This window comes from Oncorhynchus keta, chromosome 14 (genome assembly GCF_023373465.1).
Source record: "Oncorhynchus keta strain PuntledgeMale-10-30-2019 chromosome 14, Oket_V2, whole genome shotgun sequence".
NCBI lineage: Eukaryota > Metazoa > Chordata > Actinopteri > Salmoniformes > Salmonidae > Oncorhynchus > Oncorhynchus keta.
In genome coordinates this window covers 73,075,926-73,089,080 of record NC_068434.1, presented here as the reverse complement: position 1 = coordinate 73,089,080, position 13,155 = coordinate 73,075,926, and the positions used below count along the sequence as shown (strand labels likewise).

Sequence of the window (13,155 nt, the reverse complement as noted above, 5' to 3'; positions counted from 1 at the left end):
TGTGTGTGTGTGTGTGTGTGTGTGTGTGTGTGTGTGTGTGTGTGTGTGTGTGTGTGTGTGTGTGTGTGTGTGTGTGTGTGTGTGTGTGTGTGTGTGTGTGTGTGTGTGTGTGTGTGTGTGTGTGAAATAACCATTATATATTTACTGTCCAGCTGTAAAGCTGTCAATTTTCCACTATAGGATAGACTTATTCAAACACAATATATTATATTGCATGCCAGCCAGATGTATCCACTGAGTCATAGTGTAGAATGACACAAGGAGCTTAAAATGGATCAAATACATTTATAGCATTTATTTAATTGAAAATAATTTGTGAAATGCCAAAATGTACTATTACTTTGCAATGAACAGATGCTGCTAATGAATTAGATAATGTCTAATTGAAGCGTTCTAATTAGGCCTGGTAATGGGAGCCAATGGCAGTTAAATGAAGTTGCACTTGAACTCACATTGAGAGAGGGAATCATATGACAATAGTAAATACATAGTAATGAAATGTATGGTATAAAACAGAGGGAACATAAGGTACCAGGCAATTACAATTATATAATCTTTCCTCAATTGCTTATCCTTATTTAAATCTAATCCATTGTGTGTGTGTGTGTGTGTCTTTGTCTGTCCATCTGTGTGTGTGTGTGTGTGTGTGTGTGTGTGTGTGTGTGTGTGTGTGTGTGTGTGTGTGTGTGTGTGTGTGTGTGTGTGTGTGTGTGTGTGTGTGTGTGTGTGTGTGTGTGTGTGTGTGTGTGTGTGTGTGTGTCTGTTTATATGTGTTATACAGATCATCGATGAAGAGGACACCCAGTTCATGATCAACTGTCCCTCGGCAGTGACAGAGAGCACCCCTCGGAGACGCACCAGGATCCAGGTGTTCTGGACAGCACCCCCCAGCGCCTCTGGTTGTGTCACCCTCAAGTAGGTACATGTACTTGGGGTTCTCTGAAGAACTCTGAAGTAAGGATCTATATTTTTCTGCGTCCCCATTATCCACCCCTCTCCTGAGGTGTGCACTTGTCCTACATACTCCCCATTATGGATGCAACAACAGTGGAAAATCCCTCCAGCCAATGCTTACCTCAATCCAATGTGCAAGTGCACACTTTGGGAGAAGTGTGGAGAATCGGGATGCAGCCAAATGTGATCACCACCCGTGGTACTGGAGAGCTACGGTGTTTAGAGGCTTTTATTCCAGACCAACGGTAATATTATCGGATTCATCGAATCAATGTTTTGATGGCTTGGTGATTAGTTTATCCAGGTGTGTTAGTGCTGGGCTGGAACAAGTCATTCACAACCTTTAGCTTGTGTATAGGACCAGTTGGTGACACAAATCCAGTGTAGCTGTGACAGTATGTGGTTGATTGTATACTGTGAATAAGGAGCTGTATGTGGACCCCTCAGGCATGTTTACATACAGTATCGTACTCACATGTGTCCTATTACTGTACATGGAAAGTTATTACTGTACTCCTCTCCACTCCAAACCCAGCCTATAGGTATCCCTCGGAATAGATTATCAATGTTTCTTCAAGAATGTATGTTGCATAAAGAATTCATAATCACATGAATATCTGCAATGGCTTGGGGTGACATTAATTGCTTCCTTTGCCGTGTCATGTGCTTCCAGGGCTTGTTTAGGTGCAGTATGTGTTAGTTACCTGTACCAAACACAGATCACAGTACACTCCCATGCATTGAGGCAGGATATTTGTTGAGGGTAGGGCCGAGAGAGAGAGCGAGTGTGCGTGTGTGTGTGTGTGTGTGAGAGAGAGAGAAAGAGAGAGAGAGAGTGTGTGTGTGGGGGAGAGTGTATAAGCCAGAGAGAGAGAGAGAAAAGGAGGAGGAGGAGAGACCCACTGGGTACAATTCAGCATCTATTCCTCGTTGATTCAACGTAATTTAATTGAATTAGACATGGAAACAACATTCAACCAGTGTGTACCCAGTGGGGGGAGAAGAGAGAGAGGAACAGAAACATAGGGTGGTGCCCTACATGTTATGTTAATCTCTGCATTATTAAAGAGTTCAGTTGGCCTGTCACTTTCTCTCCTGCCCCGTTTAAATCTCTTACTGTGCCGTCGTTATGTGTGTAGGGGTGTAAAAAAAGGCTTGCATTTCTTATTAATGCACGTTATTATGTGCCTGTCAGAGTGAGTGATGAGATTTCCTTGCCTTCGTCTCTGTCTCTGAACTCCCCCTTTCTTTGGCTTTCTTCCTCCTTCCCTCTCTCGACCCACTCTTCTTTCTCTACTATCACTCACTCTTCTCTCTCCTGTCGGTTTCTCTCTCTACTCTCACTCACTCTTCTCTCTCCTGTCAGTTTCTCTCTCTACACTCACTCACTCGTCTCTTTCCTGTCAGTTTCTCTCTCTACTATCACTCACTCTTCTCTCTCCTGTTGGTTTCTCTCTCTACTCTCACTCACGCTTCTCTCTCCTGGCGGTTTCTCTCTCTACTCTCACTCACTCTTCTCTCTCCTGGCGGATTCTCTCTCTACTCTCACTCTTCTCTCTCCTGGCGGATTCTCTCTCTTTACTCTCACTCACTCTTCTCTCTCCTGGCGGATTCGCTCTCTTCACTCACTCTTCTTTCTCCTGTCGGTTTCTCTCTCTCTCTACTCTCACTCACTCTTCTCTCTCCTGGCGGTTTCTCTCTCTCTCTACTCTCACTCACTCTTCTCTCTCCTGGCGGATTCTCTCTCTACTATCACTCACTCTTCTCTCTCCTTACGCTTTCTCTCTCTACTCTCACTCACTCTTCTCTCTCCTGGCGGATTCTCTCTTTACTCTCACTCTTCTCCTGGCGGATTCTCTCTCTACTCTCACTCACTCTTCTCTCTCCTGTCAGTTTCTCTCTCTACTCTCACTCACTCTTTTCTCTCCTGGAGGATTCTCTCTCTACTCTCACTCACTCTTCTCTCTCCTGTCGGTTTCTCTCTCTACTCTCACTCACTCTTCTCTCTCCTATCGGATTCTCTCTCTACTCTCACTCACTCTTCTCTCTCCTGATGGATTCTCTCTCTACTCTCACTCTTCTCTCTCCTGTCGGTTTCTCTCTCTACTCTCATTCACTCTTCTCTCTCCTGGAGGATTCTCTCTCTACTCTCACTCACTCTTCTCTCTCCTGGCGGTTTCTCTCTCTACTCTCACTCACTCTTCTCTCTCCTGGCGGTTTCTCTCTCTACTACTCTCACTCTTCTCTCTCCTGGTGGATTCTCTCTCTACTCTCACTCACTCTTCTCTCTCCTGGCGGTTTCTCTCTCTACTACTCTCACTCTTCTCTCTCCTGGCGGATTCTCTCTCTACTACACACCCTCTTCTCTCTCCTGACGGATTCTCTCTCTACTACACACCCTTTTCATTCCTTCCCCCCTCCTTTTCCTCTTCACTCTTTCTGCCTTTCTCTTCCAGGGTGTAGTTGTGTTCCCACAGCACACTAATCAGGCAGGCAGGCATCTTCCCCTACTTTACCTCTCAGCTATCTTATATCTATTGGGAGAAAGGAGGTGGGACAGAGAGTGGGGGACAGAGTCAGAGAAAGAGGGAGAGAGACAATACAAGAGGAAGAGTGATCAGTATAGAAGAGATGAATGGACAGAATGGAAAGAGAGAGGCAGCATGTGAGATGAGGAGAGAGTGAGATATAGTCACTGTGGACGTTATGGAGTGGGGATGTGATACGAAGGTATGTCCAGTGGGGAAGCGTGTTTTTCACTGTAGAGTGATGACACCAGGCGAGGAGAAGTCCATAGTTGAAAAGGAAGTGTTTTTATGAAACTGGGAAGTTGAATTACTGGGTGATCACTCTTATTAAAGTTTTGTCAGTGAAGTGGGCTAGGTGCACCCCTAAACATCATACTGACAGATTATTATTGAGAAGCTGTTGTATATCGCTGACACACACAGACAGACAGACAGACAGACAGACACACACACACACACACACACACACACACACACACACACACACACACACACACACACACACACACACACACACACACACACACACACACACACACACACACACACACACACACACACACACACACACACACACACACACACACACACACACACACACACACACATAGACAGACACAGACACGCAGGCAGCATTGAATCCGAAATGGTTGATGACAGTGTGGCGTTTACGGGTTTCCCGATCTAGTGACTTTACTAGCTTAAATAACTAATGGACGGACAGGGAAATACGGTTCATGCCAACAGGCGATTTAATGTTACACTGCACGGGGTAATGGGAAGCTGCACAAAACAACCAACCTAGCCTGAACTAGCTGGCCATAAATCACAGTCCAGTGGGAGGTATCTCCCCAGAGATATCATCACCAGAGAAAGAAAATGGGGCTCTCCCCATTAGATATATTCCCCCTCTTCTATTACCATGACAACCCCATAAACAATGGATGTGACTGGCGCTGCCACTTTGGGGGAGGGTCTGCCCACCTTACCCCAGCTACAATTGTATTTGTTCCATCATTATTGATACGAGCAGAGGAATGTTTGTTTTTCATTTCAACACTCTCAGCCAGCCTGTCTGCCTACCTGTAAAATAACCTGGTTAGCTCAGACACCTCTGGCAATAACTATTATGGAATAACAGACTGTGCATGTGTCTGGTGCCTGTGTGTGTGTTTACGTGTACGTGTGCATGTGCGTTTGTATGAGTGTGTGTAATACAACGTAATACAACATGTGTAGTTGTGTACTGTGTGCATTACTGTGTATAGTGTCATCATCGCTCAGTTTGTCTGTGTGGAAAGTGATTAGTTCAGAGCACCGTCAGAGTTTTTGAGAGCTCCTCTAGTGCTGTGGCTAGAGAGGCTGTGGTATGACGGCCTCTCCTCCCCGATGGTTAGCTGTAATTGAGGCGTAGCTGCTGTCTCCTGGAGGCTGGAAACAGTGAGTGTGGTGGTTTGATCTGGCTCACCATGATTATGGGGGTCAAAAAGGAACAGACATTTGTCTGATTACTGGACCGCACTCCCTGTAGAATCTTTATATTTTTGTTAATTTACACAGAAAAAGTAATTCTTTTTTTCAGGTTCACATGACATAGTGTAGTACAGTTTTGACAGTCAGAACGTGATAGTGTCAAAACCTAGTTGAAATCTCCAGGAATATAATAACATGAACAGGTAGATTAAAAAGCCTTCCCAGAGGGAATGGCAGTCTAACTCTGCAGTTATTACATGTGAGATGAGTAGGAATGGTTCAATGAAACTGGTACAGCATGTGCTTTCCCAAAGGAACAAACTGTAAACAAAGAGCTATGTTTATTTATCCCTCTCTCACCTGGCCACACATACGCACACACATGCACACACACACACGCCTTCCTACCCACCCTAACACCAGAGCGCTTTTGAGGCGATAACCATCGGCGGCTTGGAGCCAGGAAAGTGAGTCTGGCTTTAATAGCGTCTCATTGATAGAATTTAAATTGGATGTTAAATAAGCATTACTGTGCCTGATTGCCTGGCCGGCCCCAGAAAGTGGGCAGCTAGTGAGGCAGTTTGTGAGCGGCTCACTCAGGGAGAGATATCTGAAATTGGGGTGAGATTGAATTAAAGTGTGAACAATTAGAGATATGGTGGCGGTGTGTTTAGGAGCGCCTGGGGTGGGGTACTCCTATCACCTCTGTACTTCTAGGTACACCCCTCAGACAGGTTTCTTCATGTCCTGCTACTATCCCCTTCCAAACCCATACCTTGTTTATGGATGGGATCTGTTGTGTTTATGCTTTATTTTCTTCTCTTTTTATTTCTCTCTCTCTCTCTCTCTCTCTCTCTCTCTCTCTCTCTCTCTCCCTCTCTTTCCTCTCTGTCTCTGTCTCTGTCTTGCTGTGTGCCTTGGAGAGTAAAAATTGCGAAAAAAAACAAAGCAAGAGAGAGGGTGAGAAAAAGAGAGATGAAGAGAGTGTTGTGTTATAGCTGTCACTCCGTCATTGTAGAGATACTGTCCCTTCTCTGTCCGGCCTGCCTGACACAGCCTCCTCAAACATAATCCCCCTGATAGCCTGCTCTGGAGAGAGGCAGGAGAAACAGACAGGAGAGTGGTAGGTTTATTTATCATTTAAAAAAAAACATTTTTTGTGACATCTAATTGGTAGTTACATACTTGTCCCATCGCTGCAACTGCCATACGGACTCAGGAGAGGCAAAGGTCAAGAGCCATGCGTCCTCCGAAACACAGCCATGCCAAGCCGCACTGCTTCTTAACACACTGCTCGCTTAACCTGTATGCCAGCCACACTAATGTGTCAGAGGAAACACCATACAACTGGCTACCAAAGTCAACGTGCATGCTCCCGGCACGCCACAAGGAGTCGCTAGAGCACTAAGTGACAAGGACATCCTGGCCGGCCAAACGCACCCCTAACCCGGACGACGCTGGGCAAAATGTGCCCCGCCCCATGGATCTCCGGGTCGTGGCCGGCTTCAAAGCAGCCCGGGATCGAACCCGTGTCTGTAGTGATGCCTCTAGCACTGTGACGCAGTGCCGTAGACCCTTGTGCCACTCGGGATGCTCTAGTGGTAGGAGGTTTGCTTGGGGAATAGGTTGGGATCCCATCAGAATTGAGAGATAATGCATTGTTTCAAAGCAGCTCATCTGGAGTGTGTCCTTCAAGGATAAGGTGAAATTAATGATTTTGTCTTATTTGTCCTTGTCTTGTATTTCTCTTTAGTTGTGCCCTTTCTCCTCACTACCATAGCTTCCTGAGATGAGCATATAGTACATCTCTCTGTCTTTCTACCTTTCCTCTTTTACATCTACGTCCTCTCTCTCTCTCTCTCTCTCTCTCTCTCTCTCTCTCTCTCTCTCTCTCTCTCTCTCTCTCTCTCTCTCTCTCTCTCTCCCTCTTTTTATTTTTGTGACTGTGGGAGAGGACAGTGACAGCAGTGGGCTTGGCTCAGCTTGGACTCCTGCTCCATAAACAGTCCAGCTGGACATGATCCACCTGGACTAGACCCAGGACTCAGACAATCCAGAGCCTGGAACCTACACCCTTCTGCTACCCTCTGCCCACTATCACCATGGAAACCTGCAGCCTGTTGTGGGTAGCCAAGTCTGATGTAATGTACGGCACCTGAATGGAGTTTGTTTGTGACAGCTGTTGGGCCATGAAAGTAATTTGCTTGCGACCGTTTCTGGCCCGCACGCGGGCCCCCTTCTGGCTCTTGAATGGGTTTGTTTGTGTCTGATTTGCATGTCAAGGCCCCACTAAGACCTGTGTCCACCCAGCACACTGTGGCTCTGCCCCCAGACAGCTCTATCAGAACAGTCTCTCTGCCAGGACCCGGAGCAGGACTTTAGCTCTGGGAAACTTAACTTTTGGCCTGTCACTCAGTCTTATCTCTGACATGCTGTAGTTCCTCTTGCCTGAGTGTGTGTGCTTGCTCACTCTTGATCGTTTCTCAAAAGGGAAGCTTACATTCAGACTTTTTTCTCTCCTTTTCCTCTTTCTCTGTAGGTTTTCAATCTCATTTCCAACCTCATCTCTCTCCTGCTAAATACACGTCTTTATGTTAATAAACCCTTTCTGCTAGCAAATCCCTCCAGTCTGAGAGTCCCTGTGATTCAGCTCTCCTGTATGCTCTAGTAGCTGATCTCAGACCTGTCTGGAAGCACATGAACATGTTGCTGAATAACACAGACCTGCTTTAGCAGCTGATATCAGACCTGTCTGGAAACACATTAGAATGTTGATAAATAACACCGGTCCTGCTTTATTAGCTGATCTCAGACCTGTCTGGAATCCTGTCTGGATAAAAATGTTGATAAATGACACAGAACCTGCTCTAGTAGCTGATCTCAGAACTGTTGGGAGGCCTGTCTGGATGCACAAGAACACTTCCTCCCCAGGATTTATTCTTTCAGACACTCAACCCGAGTTCAACATTACTCCAAATGCTCCCCGGTTACTCCCTGTGCTGAAATGAGTATTTAACTCTGTTCTCTTCTTTCTCTCCCTTCTCCCTCATCTCCGGCTTCTTTCCTCCCTAATTCCACCTGATCTACTGCCTTGTACTACTCTCATCCTTTCTTGTCTTTTCTCCTCTGTTCATTCCCTCTCTCTTTCAACCCTCATCTCTACTTTACCCCCATCTTTTCACTTTTCATCTGCTTTCTCTTTCCAACCTTTCTATCTCCTTTCTCTTAACCTGAAACTTCCTCTTCTCCTATCACCTCCTCCCCTCCTCCTTCTTTCTCTGCAGGGCCAGCATTGTCCAGAAGAGGATCATCTACTTCCAGGATGAAGGCTCTCTCACCAAGAGGATGTGTGAGAAAGGTATGTCCTCCATTACTGAGACGTAGTAAAGGGCGCTACATGTCTTCCACTCCTCCTCCTTCTCCCTTACTATATCTCAGCATCTCCTGTCTTACTCTCTCTTCCCTTACTGGGTCAGGATCTTTACACTTGTGCTGTATCTCCCAATCTGTGCATGACATTGGATAGAGAATTTACGGAGACTGATCAAAAGAACACCTCCCTCCCTCCCTCCCTCCCCTCCCTCCCTCCCTCCCTCCCTCCCTCCCTCCCTCCCTCCCTCCCTCCCTCCCTCCCTCCCTCCCTCCCTCCCTCCCTCCCCCTCCCTACCCATCCCTCCTCCCTTCCTCCTCTTCCCTCCCCCTCCCCCTCCCCCTCTCTCCTTTCTCACCCTTCCCCCTCCCTCCCTCCCTCCCTTCCTCCCTCCCTCCCTCCCTTCCTCTATCTCTTCACCACATCATCATGTAAATAACCAGGCAAAATCAGGAGCCAATATTCATCCTCTCCTCTCCATCTGAGCTAACCACACAGTTGTGGAAGGAATTGGACATTTAAGACAACTGCACTTCTCATATTTCTCAACTCAGTGACATTCTCATAGCAACTCTGTAGCATGTATTTATTTTCAAAAGACAGCTCAATATGAAAGCCTAATATATCTAATTTCCCCTTATTCTTTTGCTTCAAACCACAGTAAATAAGCCCATCTCCTCTCCTCTCCCCTCCTCTGTCCCCTACCTATAACAACCCTATACCTCTCTCTGCTGTCAAACTCTCTCTCCTCCTTTAACCCCCCCTTTCTCTTTCACTCTCACTCTCTTTCTCTTCTCAGAGTCATTGTATGGGGAGACCACAGAGAAGCCTTTGCTGGATTGCTGTGCCTGTGGAACAGCCAAGTACAGAGTCACCTTCCACGGCAACTGGTCAGAGAAGGTGCACCCCAAAGACTACCCTCGTAAGTACCCCATAATAACTTCCAAATTAACAAGGTACATACCCCATTTAATTCCTGAAAGGATTAATCCCTGAAATCACCCCACGGCTACCCTAGTTGATGCCTCCATTGCGTTAAAATAACCCCTTTACTAATAAAATTGCCCTACTGCTCAAGTACCCAGCATCACAGTCTTCCAAGGATACTACAACCTCCATGGCCACCCCAGGATACTCTCTCCCCAGGCCCCTGTCTCGTTCCTCCCCCAGTTTGGCCCTGGGCCTCGGTCTGTGGTGCTGCACTGTATAACCTTGAGCCTGACTGCCCAGCAGGCAGGCAGGGTGTGAATTGAAATGGGGATTACTGGGCTCTCCCCTCCTTCTAAGACACTCCTCTCTCTCTCACACACACAGCCCAGATCAATATAATGATTAGCATGGAGTCCCATAGTGAGATAAACCTGCAGATCGAGCAACACCCTAATTTATTGGCTTAGGAGAGACAGGAGTGTGTGTGCCTTTCTGTGTGTCTTTCTGTTTTTTTGCATGTCTGTCTCTGTTACATTGTGTGTGTGTGTGTGTGTGTGTGTCTGTGTGTGTGTGTGTGTGTGTGTGTGTGTGTGTGTGTGTGTGTGTGTGTGTGTGTGTGTGTGTGTGTGTGTGTGTGTGTGTGTGTGTGTGTGTGTGTGTGTGTGTGTGTGTGTGTGTGTGTGTGTGTGTCTGTGTGTGTGTGTTCATGCATGCGTTTCCACTCTGTGTCTTTGGAAATCCATTATTGGTTTTGTGGTTTTTATAATTGAGTTCTCCTCACCACCACAAAGTCATAGCCACGGTAACCATCCCTGGTTGTCATACATACAGGAGATCACCATCTACAACTTCCTCCCCAAGCATCATTAGTATCCGGTAATTATTTGTTAATGTGCCTGTGTTTTTTATATAACAACTGTCAATCAAACACAGATAGAACCATTGCTAAAAGAGGTTTTAGCAACAGTTTTCACACACTATCCACAGTCATGATGGTCTGTGAGTGTCTGCTTCTTCATTGCTAGCAGCAGGAGTGAGAGAGAGAGAAGAAAGAGAGAGGGAGAGAGAGAAGAAGATACAGCACAATTTCAAGTCAGGCTGCTATTTTTACAAGGCGTACATTCGTCCTTCAAGCTGAAGGGAGGCACACGTGAAGGGCCGATGACATACATTCCGATTTTGAAGGTTACTCTAAAACAGGCTAGCAGGTTTTTTATTCTCCTCGCTCCCGCCATCGTCACATGCACAGCTTTATTTCCCTCTCTGTGTGATTATAGTTAAACAATAAGGGCCGAGGAGGTGTGGTATATGTCTAATAAGCACAACACAACGTGGAGTGCCTGGGCACAGCCCTTAACCGTGGTATATTGGCCATATATCACAAACCCCTGAGGTGCCTTATTGCTATTATAAACTGGTTACCAATGTAATTAGAGCAGTAAAAAGACATGTTTTGTCATTCCCATGGTATACGGTCTGATATAGCATGGATGTCAGCCAATCAGCATTCAGGGCTCAAACAACCCAGTTTATAATAAGAAATACACCGCTGAGAAGCTATTCAACCATCTGTGGAGAGTGGAGATAACCAGGAAACCTGCTGGCTATCTGAACCCATTCAGACAGACTCAGGAGAGAGACGGGTAGAGAGAGCCCAGCCAAGATAGCCATGACTGGTACTCAGGTGGCTAAGTGTACCAGAGAATTGCCCCGTGGTTTATATAATATATATAATATATATATATATATATAATATATATAATATATATATATGCCATTTAGCAGACGCTTTTATCCAAAGCGACTTACAGTCATGTGTGCATAAATTCGACGTATGGGTGGTCCCGGGAATCGAACCCACTAACCTGGCGTTACAAGCGCCATGCTCTACCAACTGAGCTACAGAAGGACCATGTTACATCCAGGGATTCACAGCTCAAGTGTCATTTCATGTCTTCAGTGGATATGGGTTCTCAATAGTATTTCTACCAGACTCACACAAAGCTGAAATATGAGCAATATCAGCAATCACGTCGCTCAATTCAGCAAGACTGAGAGAAAGAGAAAGAGATGGAAGGAGTTTTGCAGAGAGTATGAAAATAGGCTGTGGAACATCAGAGTATATGACTGAGATTGGATACAGTTCTGACGGATATAGAGGGATTAACCTTACTGAGTTTGTGGTGACCGCTTCCCCTATTTGTGTGTGTGTGTGTGTGTGTGTGTGTGTGTGTGTGTGTGTGTGTGTGTGTGTGTGTGTGTGTGTGTGTGTGTGTGTGTGTGTGTGTGTGTGTGTGTGTGTGTGTGTGTGTGTACACCCCATCACGCCAGAGGAGTGTTATAAATTGCAAAAGGAAATGAGAAAGGAGGATTTGAGTGGTCAGATAGAGTGCCTAGCTTTGCTGAACATAGACTTTCCGATAATATGTGTGAGTTGCTCTGACGAAGAGAGGAGAGAGGGATGAGGAGGAGAGGAGGTGGGATATGAGTTTATTTTGTAGCAATAAAGAAGTTAATTATCCACTCTGAGGTCTTTGACCTTGGAAAGTGAAGAGAGGACAATAGATTGCATCAGGAGACCGAAGTTTGACTTCATAGTTGGAAACTCAGTGTGCTATTTCAAGTTTTTAATGTCACGTGAACAAGTACAGCGAAAGGCCTTTCTTGCAAGTTCTAAACTCAACAGCGTAGTAATCAATAACAATGTAACACTAAAAATAACATAAGGTAGAACAAAAACACATAAGAAATAAAAAATAAGAAATAAGAAGAACACTATATACAGGGTCAGTTCCAGTACCATATCTACAATGTGCAGGGATACTGGAGTGATTTAGGTAGATATGTATAGAGATAAGGTGACCAGGCATCAGGATATATGATAAACAGAGTAGCAGCAGTGTATATGGTGATTGTATGTGAGTGGGTGTGCGTGTGTGCGTGCGTGTGTGTAGAGTCAGTATAAATGTATGTGCATATTATGTGCGTGTGAGCAAATGATAAAGTGAGCGTTTGTGTGTGTGTTGGAGTGTCAGTGTGTGTGAGTGTGTAGGGAGGGTGCTGTGAGGGTGCATAGAGACAGTGCAAAAATAAGTCCGTGTAGCCATTTAGTTAGCTATTTAGTTAGCTATTTAGTTAGCTATTTAGCAGGCTTGGGGATAGATGCTGTTCAGGAACCTGTTGGTGTCAGACTTGATGCACTGCCACTGCTTGCCGTGCGGAAGCAGAAAATACAGTTTATGGCTTGACTGGTAGGAGTCTTTAACAATTTTTCAGGCCTTCCTTTCACACCTCCTAATATAGAGGTCCTGTATGGCAGGGAGCTCGGCCCCAATGATGTACTGGGCTGTCCGCACCACCCACTGTAGCGCCATGCGCTCGAGGGCAGTGCTATTGCCATACCAAGCAGTGATGCAGTCAGTCAAGATGCTCTCAATGGTACAGCTGTATACGTTTTGGAGGATTTGAGGGCACATGCAAAACATTTTCAACCTCCTGAGGTGTGTGTGGAACATTTTAAGTTCTTAGTAATGTGGACACCAAGGAACTTGAAGCTCTCAACCCCCAGATGTGATGTTTGCCTACCTTCGCCACCTCAGGTCAGCCCGTCAGGAAGTCCAGGAGCCACTTGCATGGGGAGGTGTTCAGTCCCAGGGTCCTAAGCTTGGTGACGAACTTGGAGGGGACAATGGTGTTGAATGCTGAGCTGTAGTCAATGAACAGCATTCACACATAGGTATTCCTCTTATCTAGGTGGGTGAGGGCAGTGGGGATTGCAATTGAGATTGCGTTGTCTATTGGTCTGTTGGGGCAGTATGCAATTTGAAGTGGGTCTAGGGTGTCTGGGATGGTGGAGTTAATGTGTGCCATAACCAGTCTCTCAAAGCACCTCATGATTAC

At 45.9% G+C, this 13,155-nt stretch overlaps 1 protein-coding gene across 1 annotated transcript in view; it reads left to right on the top strand.

Annotated features, from left to right (window-relative positions):
- The window catches only part of LOC118394181 (spondin-1-like), a 123,836-nt gene that overhangs the window by 12,133 nt on the left and 98,548 nt on the right, over window positions 1-13,155 (top strand). The window contains 3 exon segments of the mRNA XM_052462460.1: window positions 782-915; window positions 8,240-8,313; window positions 9,125-9,247. Of these exon segments, the coding sequence (XP_052318420.1) occupies window positions 782-915; window positions 8,240-8,313; window positions 9,125-9,247 (331 nt within the window).